At 45.2% G+C, this 12,459-nt stretch overlaps 1 protein-coding gene across 6 annotated transcripts in view; it reads right to left on the bottom strand.

Annotated features, from left to right (window-relative positions):
- Positions 1–12,371, bottom strand: part of Rab11fip3 (RAB11 family interacting protein 3) — a 60,967-nt gene extending 48,596 nt beyond the window's left edge. For 2 of the 6 annotated variants that reach the window (XM_046441178.2, XM_046441188.2), the window contains exon 1: positions 12,196–12,365. In XM_046441178.2, the coding sequence (XP_046297134.1) occupies positions 12,196–12,240 (45 nt within the window). In that variant the 5' untranslated portion in view covers positions 12,241–12,365. Of the gene's footprint in view, positions 1–12,195 lie in introns of all 6 variants that reach the window. The other 4 variants (XM_058578471.1, XM_058578472.1, XM_058578478.1 and 1 more) reach the window with 3 other exon arrangements.
- Positions 12,372–12,459: the final 88 nt, after the last annotated feature.

Genomic DNA, 12,459 nt, shown 5'->3' with positions numbered 1-12,459 from the left:
ACATAAAAATAAATAAGTAAGGGGTTGGGGTTGTGGCTCAGCAGTAGAGCGCTCGCCTCACATATGCAAGATCCTGGGTTCAATCTTCAGCACCACATAAAAATAAATAAATACAATAAAGGTATTGTGTCCAACTACCACTAAAAAATAAACTCACACACTCTCTCTCTCTCTCTCTCTCTCTATATATATATATATATATACACACATATATACATACATACACACACACACACACACACACACAAAATTAAAAAGGGCTGGAGCTATACAGCACCCCCAGCCTCAATCCCCAGTGCCAAAAAGAATGCTCTGAAATGCTCAAAAAGCCTGACTTCTCATTCAAGCAGCTGCAGTTCCAAGGTCCAAGACAGCCTGGATGTCACAGCATGAAAACTGGGTCCTGCCATAGCTAGGAAGAGCAACCACAGTCAGAGGTACAGGGCAATGTTCCTAACAAAAACACAACTGCCTAACAAAACTGGGATATCCTAGAGCTACAAAACCTAATTCACCCATGTGGACTTTGTCACTATGGAAATGTTCACACAAAAACAAACAAAAAAAATGACTTAGAAATCACGTGCTGAAAGGTTTCATGAAGACCACCTTCAGGTGAGAGGCTAAGGCAGCGCAGAAGAGTGCCACTGCCTGCACGTTCCCTGCTTGTGCCACTTACAGCACTTACTCTACTTAGATCAGTGGGCCTTGGAGAAATCATGAGGAAAAGATACAAGTGCCAAGCTCAGTGTGACAGGTGGACATGTGGGACATAGGGAAGGCCTAGGCACAGTTGAATGGGGTGTGCTCAGACAGATACCTTCATGCCCTTCTGAAAACCCCCTGGAAAATAACACCAAAGAGACACCAACATTCTGGAAAATAAACAGGAAGGGACAAGTGGACATTGCACATGGTCAGTGACCAGCACAAAACCACAGGCCCAGCCAGGATCAGCAAACAGGGCAGGCAGCAGGCATCACCTAGCATCTACACAAGGTCCTCCCAGCCTCCCCAGGCAGTGACTGTTCTACCCTACAGAGCAGAGTCAGCACAACCAAAGGTGCTCCCAAGGCAGGCTGTCAGGGCCAGAGGGGTAGATGGGAATCTCTACCTGGAAGAGAGGACAGCACAATAATGGAGGAGTCCAGGACCACAAGTTGACTCAACCCCAAGCTAAGGCTGGAAAAGAAAACCAGCCAAGAAAACAGGTGATTACTAACTTCAAGAAAAGCAAAAGGTTGTGCTAGAAGAGAAGTGATCACAGCACATTCCATGAGTTGACCATGAGCAATATCAGCAATCAAAACTGGATAAACAGAATGCTATATAACCAAAATTACAATTAACTCCAATGAAAGAATGGACAGAAGGGAGTAAGTGGGTGTGCCTTCCACAGAACAAGCTGACAGAAATCTAAAACGGAGGACAAATGCAAAGAACATTCAGAGCTAGAGGGCCAAGAGTGTCTGGGAGTGGAGGAGGGTGGAGCAGGTGCAGCCTGCTGAATGGGGTGCTGCATACTACCTCACTGGAGGGACTTAAATCACCCCAAGTGCAAAAAGAGCATGGCAAATTGAGGCTGGAGAAAACCAAGGGAGGTGTGAGCACCAAGGTTGCAGGCCTCTTTGTGGCTAGAGAGAGTCTCTCTGCAGCCTGGAGGCCTTGAGGCACTAGCAGAAGTGAGTGCCTTGATGCACTGATGCCTGGATGAATTCAGCAGAGTGAGGGAAAAGAACAGCACAGTACAGGACTTGGGCTGAAGGCCAACCATGCCTGAGCACACAGAAGGAGCTCTCCACCAGCAGATGAAGACAGGAGCAGCAGCATCACAGGGCCCTGATGGCCTCTAGCCACTGCTGTAGCCAAGCCTACGAATCACTCTGGCAAGCCCAACATGGGGTGCAATGACTCCTGCGGACCCTGGTGTCTGGTGTGGGGGAGAGGGGGTCCTGCAAGACCAAAATGAATCTTGTGACATTCTAGAACACTCTGCTTCCTCTTCTGCTTACTCTCACAAATGTGCAGCAACTTTCAGGAGCTCTATGACACAGCAGATGGCCTGCAGAATCAGGCAAGGTGCAGCTCTCCTCAGACTGCATAAATGTGAAACAAGGTTGCTCTCCCCACCAATTTTATTTTAGAAGCAGTCATGTTTCATACAAATGCCATTTATGTTAACCTGTAATGGGTTATTATTTTTATTGATTTCACTTATTTATTGCAGAACTGGGAACTGCATCCCAGCTTTTTATTTTTTACTTTAAGATGGGGTCTCTCAGCTGGGGGGGAGGGGGGGAGGGGGGAGAGGGGGAGGAGGGGGAGGGGGAGGGGGAGGGGGAAGGGGGAGGGGAAGGGGGGAGGTGGAAGGGGGGTTTAGCTAAGCTGCTTAGAGTCTTACTAAATTGCCCAGTCTGGGCTCAAAACTTCCAATCCTATTGCCTCTGTCTCCTGAGTAACTGAGATTACAGGTAAATGGTATCACACCCAATATCATTATTGTTTTTTGATGCTCAAAATGTCTCAGTTTGGCCATGGGAACTCCTCTAAGTGGCTCTTTTGTTGATATGTCCCCCATCAATTTCTGATCACTTTCTTGTTTTCTGGTACAAGAAAATTCACACTTGGGGCTGGGGATGTGGCTCAAATGTGCATGAGGCACTGCGTTCAATTCTCAGCACCACATAAAAATAAAAATAAAGATATTGTGTCCACCTAAAACTAAAAAATAAATATTAAAAAAAAAAAAAGAAAAGAAAAGAAAATTCACACTTGCCTGCTCAGAGCCTAGAATAAGTCATTTATTTATTTATTTCTCTAAGGCTCCCTGGACCCCTTACGAGAAATAATTTTTGGTATACATCACCTGGAGAACAGGTAGGTGTCACTGCTCCTGGACCTTCAATATTTTTATCATAACTGATACTGATACCTCCAATTTAAATCTCAAGACCACAAGGTTCTTCCTCATTTTTTCCATACCACATTTTTATCTTCTTTCTCCAGGGAACCCTAGTTCCCAGAATCAATATGTTTATTACCTTCTCTACCCTAAAACATATGGGAAAGAATTTTAGGTTCACTACCTGACATGGCTATCAACAACAAACTACTGTGTAGCAAGTTTCTTTGTGTTCTTTTGAACGTATTCTACTAATCCTAAAGTACTATATCCAAGTTGCCTGAGTTACTTTAAACTATGGGTCATATGTTACTAATTCAATAAACATTTAGGTTCATTTGTTTCTATTTTAATTCACTTTTAGATTTTTTTCCCTATCATTGTATTTTGAATTAGTTTTGAATAGGTAGAGTATTTGCATGGATCAAAACCCAAAATTATGTAAAAAAAGTATTCTCAAAGAGAATTTCATTCATATCCAGACCCCATACACTGTGCCCCTAGTACTCAGATGTTACCTTTTTGAATTAAGTTTCTCAGATGTTACCTTTTTGAATTAAGTTTCTAGTCTATCCTGTCTAGGTTTCTTTCCTCCCCCACCCCCAGGGATTGAACTCAGGGATACTCCATCACTTTTTTATTTTGTGACAAGGCCTCACAAAGTTGCTTAGGGCCTCACTAAATTACTGAGGCTGACTTTGAACTTGTGATCTGAGTGCCTCAGTCTCCTGAGTCGCTGGGATTTCAGTGCCAAGGCCTGGTACTCTTCCTATTTCATTTTTCAAAAAGAAGCAAATGAACTATTTCCTCTTCTTTCTTATTTCACATTCTTTCCTCCTAATTTTTTTCTTTAGTCTGGCCTCACTTGGATGGACATCTACATGGCCCTCCTGGGGTGACCACTGCCTCGGGCAGGTCAGGATCAGAAGTGGGTATCAAGGAAAAGAGAGGCCTAGTCTGGGGCATTGGGGTCACAAGCTATGGCTTCTTGCACATCCCAGCCTCCTCTGCCCCAGCACTCAGGCCTAACCATGGAGGCTTGGCCTCCACTCTCTTGTCTTGTCTTTAACTAGTGGTGTGAACCATTTTTAAGTGCACGGTTCCCTTCCACTTCCACTGAAAGGCTCCTGTTAAACATCCGCCCAATGACTGCCATCTATGCTGTCTCTGGGAATCATGATCCCCACTCTTTGCTCCCACAAAGATGCCCTAATGTGTACTCCCTTGTCACTTACTGTATCCTTGCCTCCTCCCAGTTTACACGAAGGCCCTTCCTGTTCTCTACAGCTGCAAGTTCTCGACCATGAGACCTGGATGAACATCTAGATGGCTTCAATGTTTTACAGCACAGATAATGCTATGGAGGTACATCTTCAGAGTAGGTTACTAGGCATGATATTGCTAGGCCAAAAGGTAAATGCTCACAGACATTGAGAAATCCTGCTGCAAAGGGGCAGTGGGCATGAATAGCTCTAGGCACCTTTAGACAACTTGTGTAAAAGTTTGTTAAAAAGTCATCAAAATCAAAGCCAGGAACAGTGATGCATGCCTGTAATTCCAGCAACTAGAGAAGCTGAGGCAAGAGGATCACAAGTTTAAGACCAGTCTGAAACTAGTATCAAAATAAAATTTTAGGGGCGGAGGCTGTGCTCAGTGGTAAAGTGCTTGCCTCGCATGTGTGAGGCACTGGGTTCAATCCTCAACACCACATAAAAACAAAGATATTGTGTGTTCATCTACAACTAAATAAATATAAAAATAAATAAATAAAATTGTAAAGAAAGAGCTGGGGATGTAGCTCAGTGGTAGAACACTTGCCTAAGCACACACAAACCCCTGGGTTCAATCCCCAGCACAACAACAACAACACAGATTTCTTAACTAAGTTGCCAGGAGCTATACATCCCTGAATCATCCTGAAGACATGGGTCAAAACTGGGTTTCACATCATTTACATGCAGAAGTGGTGGGCAAAAAAAGCTAGACCAAGGTGTGGTTCACATGCTCACTCCATTTAAAGCTAGCGATGCTCAGGTGCTCTCTGGCCCTGGACCTGTCTCACCCTGGACAGGCTTACAGCACCCATTCATGCTGCCAGGCCCCACTATGCCTCCCTGGAGAAAAAGGCAGCCCATACTTGAGGCTACTACATTCACCAGTACTCAGGGAGCACAGGAGACACTGAGAAGACAGGATGGCTGCCCATTCACAGCCAGGACCCCTGTTCAACATGAGCTCAAGCTGAAACACGAAATCAAGAACGTCCTAAGATTGCAACAAGAGTAATACCCCTTTGCCTAAAAGTGTGAAATACCTAGACAGGAAAATAAAACTATCTACTAAACGAATTTATTTTCCTCCCTCACCATGACCCAAAACCCATTTATCCTAATTTACTATCTTAAGGATTTTTGGAAATCACAGTGCAGTTACTATAACTCTTTCCATTAAGAATGTCTTTGAAGTTTCTTACCTTTACACATAAGCATCATGTAAAGTATAGTGGAAGCCACATGCCTAGCTGGAAGCCAGCATTCAAGAATGGCAGGTACTTGCTTGGTTGCTTTTTTTTGATGGGAGTTTGAACCCAGGGCACTCTGCCAAAGAGCCATGTCCCCAGCCCTTTTTATTATTTTGAGACAGGGTCTCCTTAAGTTACCCAGGCTTCCCTAGAACTTGCAATCCTCCTGCCTGAGCCTTCTGAGCCACTGGGATTACAGGTGTATGCCACCGTGCCCTGCTGCAGGCATCTTGTAACAGGCATTTTCCCAAATATCAATAAAAATTAATACTGTCTTCAATAAGCATCTGTACATGCTAATTTGATGTTCTATATAATTCTTTAATTTACTGGAAAATCTGAGTTTCTCTAGATGTGTTCTGTGTATCAACAGAAACCTTAATTAAGTCAAAGCAAAAACATGCAAATGTTTTATCTTCAGAGCTTAAGACACAAGCATTCCTTCAAGACTCGTCACATGCATGATTTTCACATTGCATACATTCCATCAGTTCAGCACACTGCTGTATTCACTGGTGAGTGCCAGTCAATGAGGCTAGAGTCTCTGTAATTATTACCTTCAAGGATTACACAATAATTTTAAGGGGTATCTAAACCTCTTGTCAAGTATTTCTACCATACCTAATGTTCAGATTGTTTCTGGACTTTAAACAAAATGAGCATGTGGAAGGGAAGCAAGTCACGAGCTTGGTGCCCTTTAAAGCACTGTCCACAATCTCTTTCTGTAAACTGGATTGTAAACTGCAATAGTCCTTAAAAGATAATTCTGAATCTTCCTAGGGACAAGTAAAGCTTAGGCTTCCATTAAAGTATATGTCTGAATTGATATTCAAGTATGCACTCTGTTTGTTTGTTTGTTTGTTTGTTTGTTTTTGGGGGGGGGGGTACTGGAGATTGAATCCAGGGGCACTTAAGCACTGAGCCACATCCCCAGCCCTTTTTGTATTTCATTTAGAGACAGGGTCTCACTGAGTTGCTTAGCACCGCTGCTGCTGAGGCTGGCTTTGAACTCACAATCCTCCTGCCTCAGCCTCCAGAGCCTCTGGGACTATAGGTGGGTGCCACCACTCCCAGCCAAGTACATATTCTGAATTGATAATAGAAATCAAACACAAAAGCTGATTCAAACTTGGCTTGGTGGCACAACACCTATAACCCCAGCTATTCAGAAGCTGAGGCAGGAGGATCCAAGTTCAAGGTCAGCCTCAGCAATTTAATGAGCCCCTATGTAAAAAAATAAAATAAAGCCAGGCACAGTGGCACATGCTTATAATCCCAGTGGCTTGGGAAGCTGAGACAGAAGGATAGAGAGTTCAAAGTCAGCCTCAGCAATGGCAAGGTGTTAAGCAACTCAGTGAGACCCTGTCTCTAAATAAAATATAAAAAGTAGGGCTGGGGATGTGGCTCAGTGATCAAGTGCCCCTGAGTTCAATCCCCAGTACCTAATAAAACAAAAAAGGCTATGAATGTAGCTCAGTGGTAGAGCACTTGCCTAGCATGTGCAAGGCCCTAGGTTTAATATCCGGTACCAAAAAAAAAAAAAAAAAAAAGAAGCAGCAGCAGATTCAAAGCAACAACCATGGGAATTACATCATTTTTGTAACATGAAACATGTTATATGCATCTTAATTTACATATTAATGTGTAAGTAGCTATCTCTGGGTGATAGGATTATAAGCAATCCTTGTTTTTTCTTAATTTACTGGTATCGTTTAGCTTTTGGAGATCAAACCCAGGGTCTTGTGCATGCTGGGCAAGAGCTCTACCACAGAGCCACACTCCAGTACTAGTTTGTGTCTGTGTGTGCGTGCATGCATGTGCCTTCAGTAATGAGGCTTGAGCCCAACCCCACACCTTTTTATATATTTATTTATTTTTAATTTTTTAGTTATCAATGGACTTTTATTTTATTTATTTATATGTGGGGCTGAGAATCAAACCCAGTGCCTTACATATGCTAGGCAAGCACTCTACTACTGAGCCACAACCCCAGCCCCTTTTTATTTTTTATTTTGAGACAAGGTCTCACTGAGTTGCCCAGGCTGGCCTTGAACTTACCATCCTTTTGCCTCAGCCTCCCAAGTCTCAGATTTCAGGAATGTGTCACTGGGCCTGGCCACAGAAAGGCATTTTTTGAGACACAATGCCGTGATAACCCAAGCCCAATCAGGAACTTCAACTGCCCCTTGGCAATTCTGTCGACACCCAGACCCAGAGTTATACACACCTGCTGGCTCACACAAGTTCATACACTTCACTTCCACTCACAGCCTAGTCCACACACACATACTCTCATTCACATACTCACACTCAAGTCCAAAGTCAGGGTAGAGACTAGAAAGAACACTGAAGCAAGGAAAGGCACAATCCAGTATCCCCAGGAATTGCCAATTGCCCACTGGCAAGGGTGCAAGAATGGGAAACAGGAGACCAGCAGGTGGACACTCCTTCACCAGCCCACTCCTGCAAGCACTGAGGAGGATAGGCAATACCCACCAAGATTACTGAAGGGTGCTCAGCACTCAGTGGCAGTTTTCTGAGAAGAATCACTGACTACTAAAATGCAATAGGTTAAGTGAGAATAAAAATCAAATGTGAAGAAAGTCTTTAGGGTTATAACTAATTCCTTTCAGAAGGCAGAACAGAAAGGAACCAACCCCTCCCCACACGCAGATTTCACATTAGGACCTCCACTGCATGACAGGTTGGTGGTCATTATCAAGGCATCAGCCCCCTCAGTGTGAGGGCTCCTGTCAATGAGGAACCTTCAGAGAAGTCAAGGCCTTGAACTTCACACCCACTTCCCAGGCACATCTGACTATAAATCCTGGCTTCAACATGCAACCATAACCCTCCACTGTGGCTCTTTCCCCCTTTTATCTCCACACAAACCTAACACTGGGTCATGTTACACCACACTTGATCCACCAGCTGAAATAAGGAGACCCAAACGCCCTGATGCTGCTCAGAAAGAGGGACAAGGCAGCTGTCTGTATTATAAATGGGAGCCACTCCGATTAAAGATTCAGATAACCCACTTAAATAATTTAAATCCTGCCTTCATAAACAGGCTACACAAAAGACACTGGACATGCTGCCTCTGAAAATTAGACAAAACCCAAGATAACTGAGTTGCTACCATCAAAGACAATAATGTGATTGGCCTAGGAGTCTCACACAGTCAGTATTTTGAAATCCTAAGTACAGAAATTTATGGTCTTTACTGTTATTATCTGGCTTATCTGAACTGTCCCTAGGGATTTAGAAAAGTGATGAACCTTTAAAAAAGAACCCTTATCTTTTAGATATATATACTGAAGTATTTATGGATGCAACTACATGATGTCAGGAATATGCTTCAAAAATACAGGGAGGTCCTGGGCGCACTGGTGCCCACCCAGTGACTCAGGAGGCTGAGGCAGGATTGTGAGTTCAAAGCCAGCCCTAGTAAATTAGCGAGGCCTTGAGCAACTCAGCAAGACCCTGTCTCTAAATAAAATACAAAAAAGGGCTGGAAGTGTGCTCAGTGGTTAAGCTCCCCTGGGTTCAATCCCCTGTACCAAAAATTAAAAAACAAAACAAAACAGGGGAGGAACTGGGCAAAGCAGCACATGCCTTTCCTCCCAGTGACTTGGGAGGTTGAAGCAAGATGATGCCAAGTTCAAGGAAAGCCTTAAAAACTTAGCAAGCCCCTCCCTGTCTCAAAATAAAAATTAAAAGGGCTGGGGACGTAGCTTGGTGGTAAAGTGCCCCTGGGTTCAATCCCCAGTACCGAAAAAAAGGGAGAAGGAAGAGTTTATAGATAAAGCCAGATTGCTGAAACTGTGGAGACTAAGCAAAGGCTTGGGAGCTCACTAAACTATTCTGTCTAATTTAGCATGTGTTTCCATTTTTAAAAGTTTTTAAACTGGGCGTAGTAGTGCATGCCTGTAGTCCCAGTGGCTACTGGAGGCTGAGGCAGTAGGACCATGGGTTCAAAGCTAGCCTCAGCAAAAGCAAGGCGCCAAGCAACTCAGTAAGACCCTGTCTCTAAATAAAATACAAAATAGGGCTGGGGGTGTGGCTCAGTGGTTGAGTGACCCTGAATTCAATCCCTGGTACCAAAAAAAGAGAGTTTTTAAGTAAACTAGGTTTGGTGGTACATGCCTGTAGTCCTAGCAATTCAAGAGGCTGAGGCAGGAGGATTGCAAGTTTGAGGCCAGCCTCAGCAATTTAGTAAAACTCTCAGCAACTTAGTGAGACTCTGTCCCAAAACTTAGGGGAAAAAAAAAGAAGGTCACAGCTCAATGGTAAAGTAACTCTGGGTTCAATTCCAAGCACCAAATAAATAAATAAATAGAACTCAAGATATCTATCATGGGCTGAGGTTGTGGTTCAGTGGTAGAGCGCTTGCCTAGCATGTGTGAGGCACTGGGTTCGATCCTCAGCACCACATATAAATAAATTAATAAAATAAAGGTCTATACATAAAAAAAAAAAAAGATATCTATCATGAGGGGTACCACTCCCACTTTTCTCTAAACTATCCCACTATCAAATATTTCTGGTCTTTGCTCCTCTATAATGTCTTCTGACTTGGGACTGGGAAAAAAAAAAAGCAAACCTGGGTGGTAATGAAGGCTACTAAACCATGCACAAATAAAAAAAAAAAAAAAACAACCTCTCATTACACTGTACATTATCTGATCCAAAATAGTAACTAAGATAGCTCAAAGCAATGGAGAGCTTCTCACGACCACCCTGAAAAATTATCCAGTTCTGGGCACCTAAATCAGCCTGTACTGCTTCTTATAAGCAGTGAGAGAACAGACAGAAGACCACACCACAAGATCCCCTCCACACTCCCAACCCATCAAGTGCTGAGACACGCACTCACCCCCTCTTCAGGTTCCACCAGGAACCATCAAGCAAAGAATTCTGACCCATTTCTACTTTGTGATTACAAGGTCAGTCCCAAACAGAAATCCAAAATTTGTTCCACCGAGATCAGCTGGGAAGATCATGACAAAAAAAAAAAAAAAAATGCTTCTAAAGAGAATTTCACAGAAGTCAGTATGATGAAACTTGGCAGAACATACTCTGAGCCACCACACCTAAGAAGCCAGCTATGGGTGAAGAGCCAATAGACCTAGTTCTTTCCCTGCTCTAGCACTATCTGTGGGTCTCTGGGAGAGCTACATAGCCTTCTGGGCTTCCAAGCATGTGAGCTGCAAAGTGGGGATGAATCCTGCTTGCCCAGTTCCCACCTTGGAGAACCATGGCACCTATTCAGTGAAAACACAAATGGGCAGTCAGGTAAAGAAAAGCAGATGTGCAGCTGGCCTGACATTTCTGTGTTAAGGAAGCAAGAGGAAGTTTGGGGAGAGACACATCACCAGTGGCAAGAAGGTTCTTAAAAGAACCTGGGCCAGCAACCACAATTCAGCTACCTCCACAGAAAGTCATCAGTGACACATTTCTGCCAACTAGACCCACCCAAACAATATAGTGCAGCCCAGAGTTAAGCAGGTGAGCACCTGGCCAACCTCCATACTGATGTGCAGGAGGTTGTAGGCCTCAATGGTACTGTGGGTACTGGGGTAAAGGGGGGGATACATGGGCCCCTTAAGAGTTTCTTTTTAGTTCTTTTTTTTGTTGTTGTTTATGTTTTTGGTACCAGGGATTGAACCCAGGGATGCTTAACCACTGAGCCACAACCCCAGCCCTTTTTAATATTTTATTGAAGACAGGGTCTTACTGAATTGCTTAGGGCCTTACTAAATTGCTGAGGCTGGGTTTGAATTCACGATGGTCTCCCTCAGCCTCCCCAGTCGCTGGGATTGAGTTCTTAATGTTGCCGGGGCTCGGTGATGGGGCACCACTGTAATCCCAGCGAATAAGGAGGCTGAGGCAGGAGGATGGTGAGTTCAAAGCCAGCCTCAGCAATGGAGCAGCTAAGCAAATCAGTGAGACCCTGTCTCTAAATAAAATAAAAAATAGGGTCGGGATGTGGCTTAGTGTTGAGTATCCCTGAGTTCAATCCCCAGTACCACCCCGCCCCAAAAAAAGAGTTATGGTTGACACCCTCAGCATCAGTGTGTCAATTTTACCTCTTGAAGACTCCTGGCTCCAACACCCATATGTATTTGAACACCCACTTAACAAATGTTTGCATGTGTAAGAAACGAACAACATGATCAGCACTTTGGGGATTTCCTACCACTGGAGCAAACCTTTAAAAGTGAACATGGTCTCCTGGTTGATGTCTCCGAGTCTTAAGAACACACACAGCCTGATGTCACCTCCACCTGAACTCCAGCAAGTGGTGAGGAAGACAGGAAGAGCTCAGTCTTGAGATCAGTGTCCCCAACAGCCACAGGCGGTGTGTGTGGGACCCTGGCATCCGCAGTCCAGCTGAGCATCGCACCCCTATCGCAAAGGTGGACAAGGCCCTGGTGGAGTTCTGCTACACTTGGCACGTGGCCTTGGGCTCCCGCTCCTCCCTTCCTGCAACTGCTCACAGAAGGTACAGAAAGGAACATTTTTTATTCCTTCAGTAAGCGCTGTCTCCCAGACTAGAAAAGACGAAATCTAGAAGGACCAGTGCCAAGCATGCACAGCAGCCACCACGCTCCAAACAGGCGGCTAAGGGTCTGGCCTCTGCGGTGCTCCTTCCAGCGGCCCAAGGTGTGCACCGGGGGCCCAGCACGCACGCTGCTGGTGCAGGTCCTGATCCGGGGAACTCAGCCCAGAAAGGAAACGCCACCCGAGCTGAGCGAGGCCGGCCGGTTACCTGCTCTGCCCCGTAGACGGTGGCGAACTGGACGAAGTCCTCCATGCGGACGAAGCCGTCCCCGTCCGCGTCCAGGGCGTCGAACACAGCGCGGAGGCGCGCGTCGTCCTCCAGGCCGGCCGCGGGCTCGCCAGGTGGCGGCGGCGCGGAGCTGGGGTCAGCGGATGGGCCGGGACGACCCTGCGGCCGCTCGCCCACCGCGCGCGCGAGAGCTGGGCACGGGCCGCGGCGGGAGGGCGCGCAGAGCGCACGGTCCCCCGACTC

This window comes from Marmota monax, unplaced genomic scaffold (assembly GCF_021218885.2).
Source record: "Marmota monax isolate L192 unplaced genomic scaffold, Marmota_monax_Labrador192_F-V1.1 WCK01_AAM20220418_F8-fsc00035, whole genome shotgun sequence".
NCBI lineage: Eukaryota > Metazoa > Chordata > Mammalia > Rodentia > Sciuridae > Marmota > Marmota monax.
This window is presented reverse-complemented; position numbering and strand designations above follow the sequence as displayed.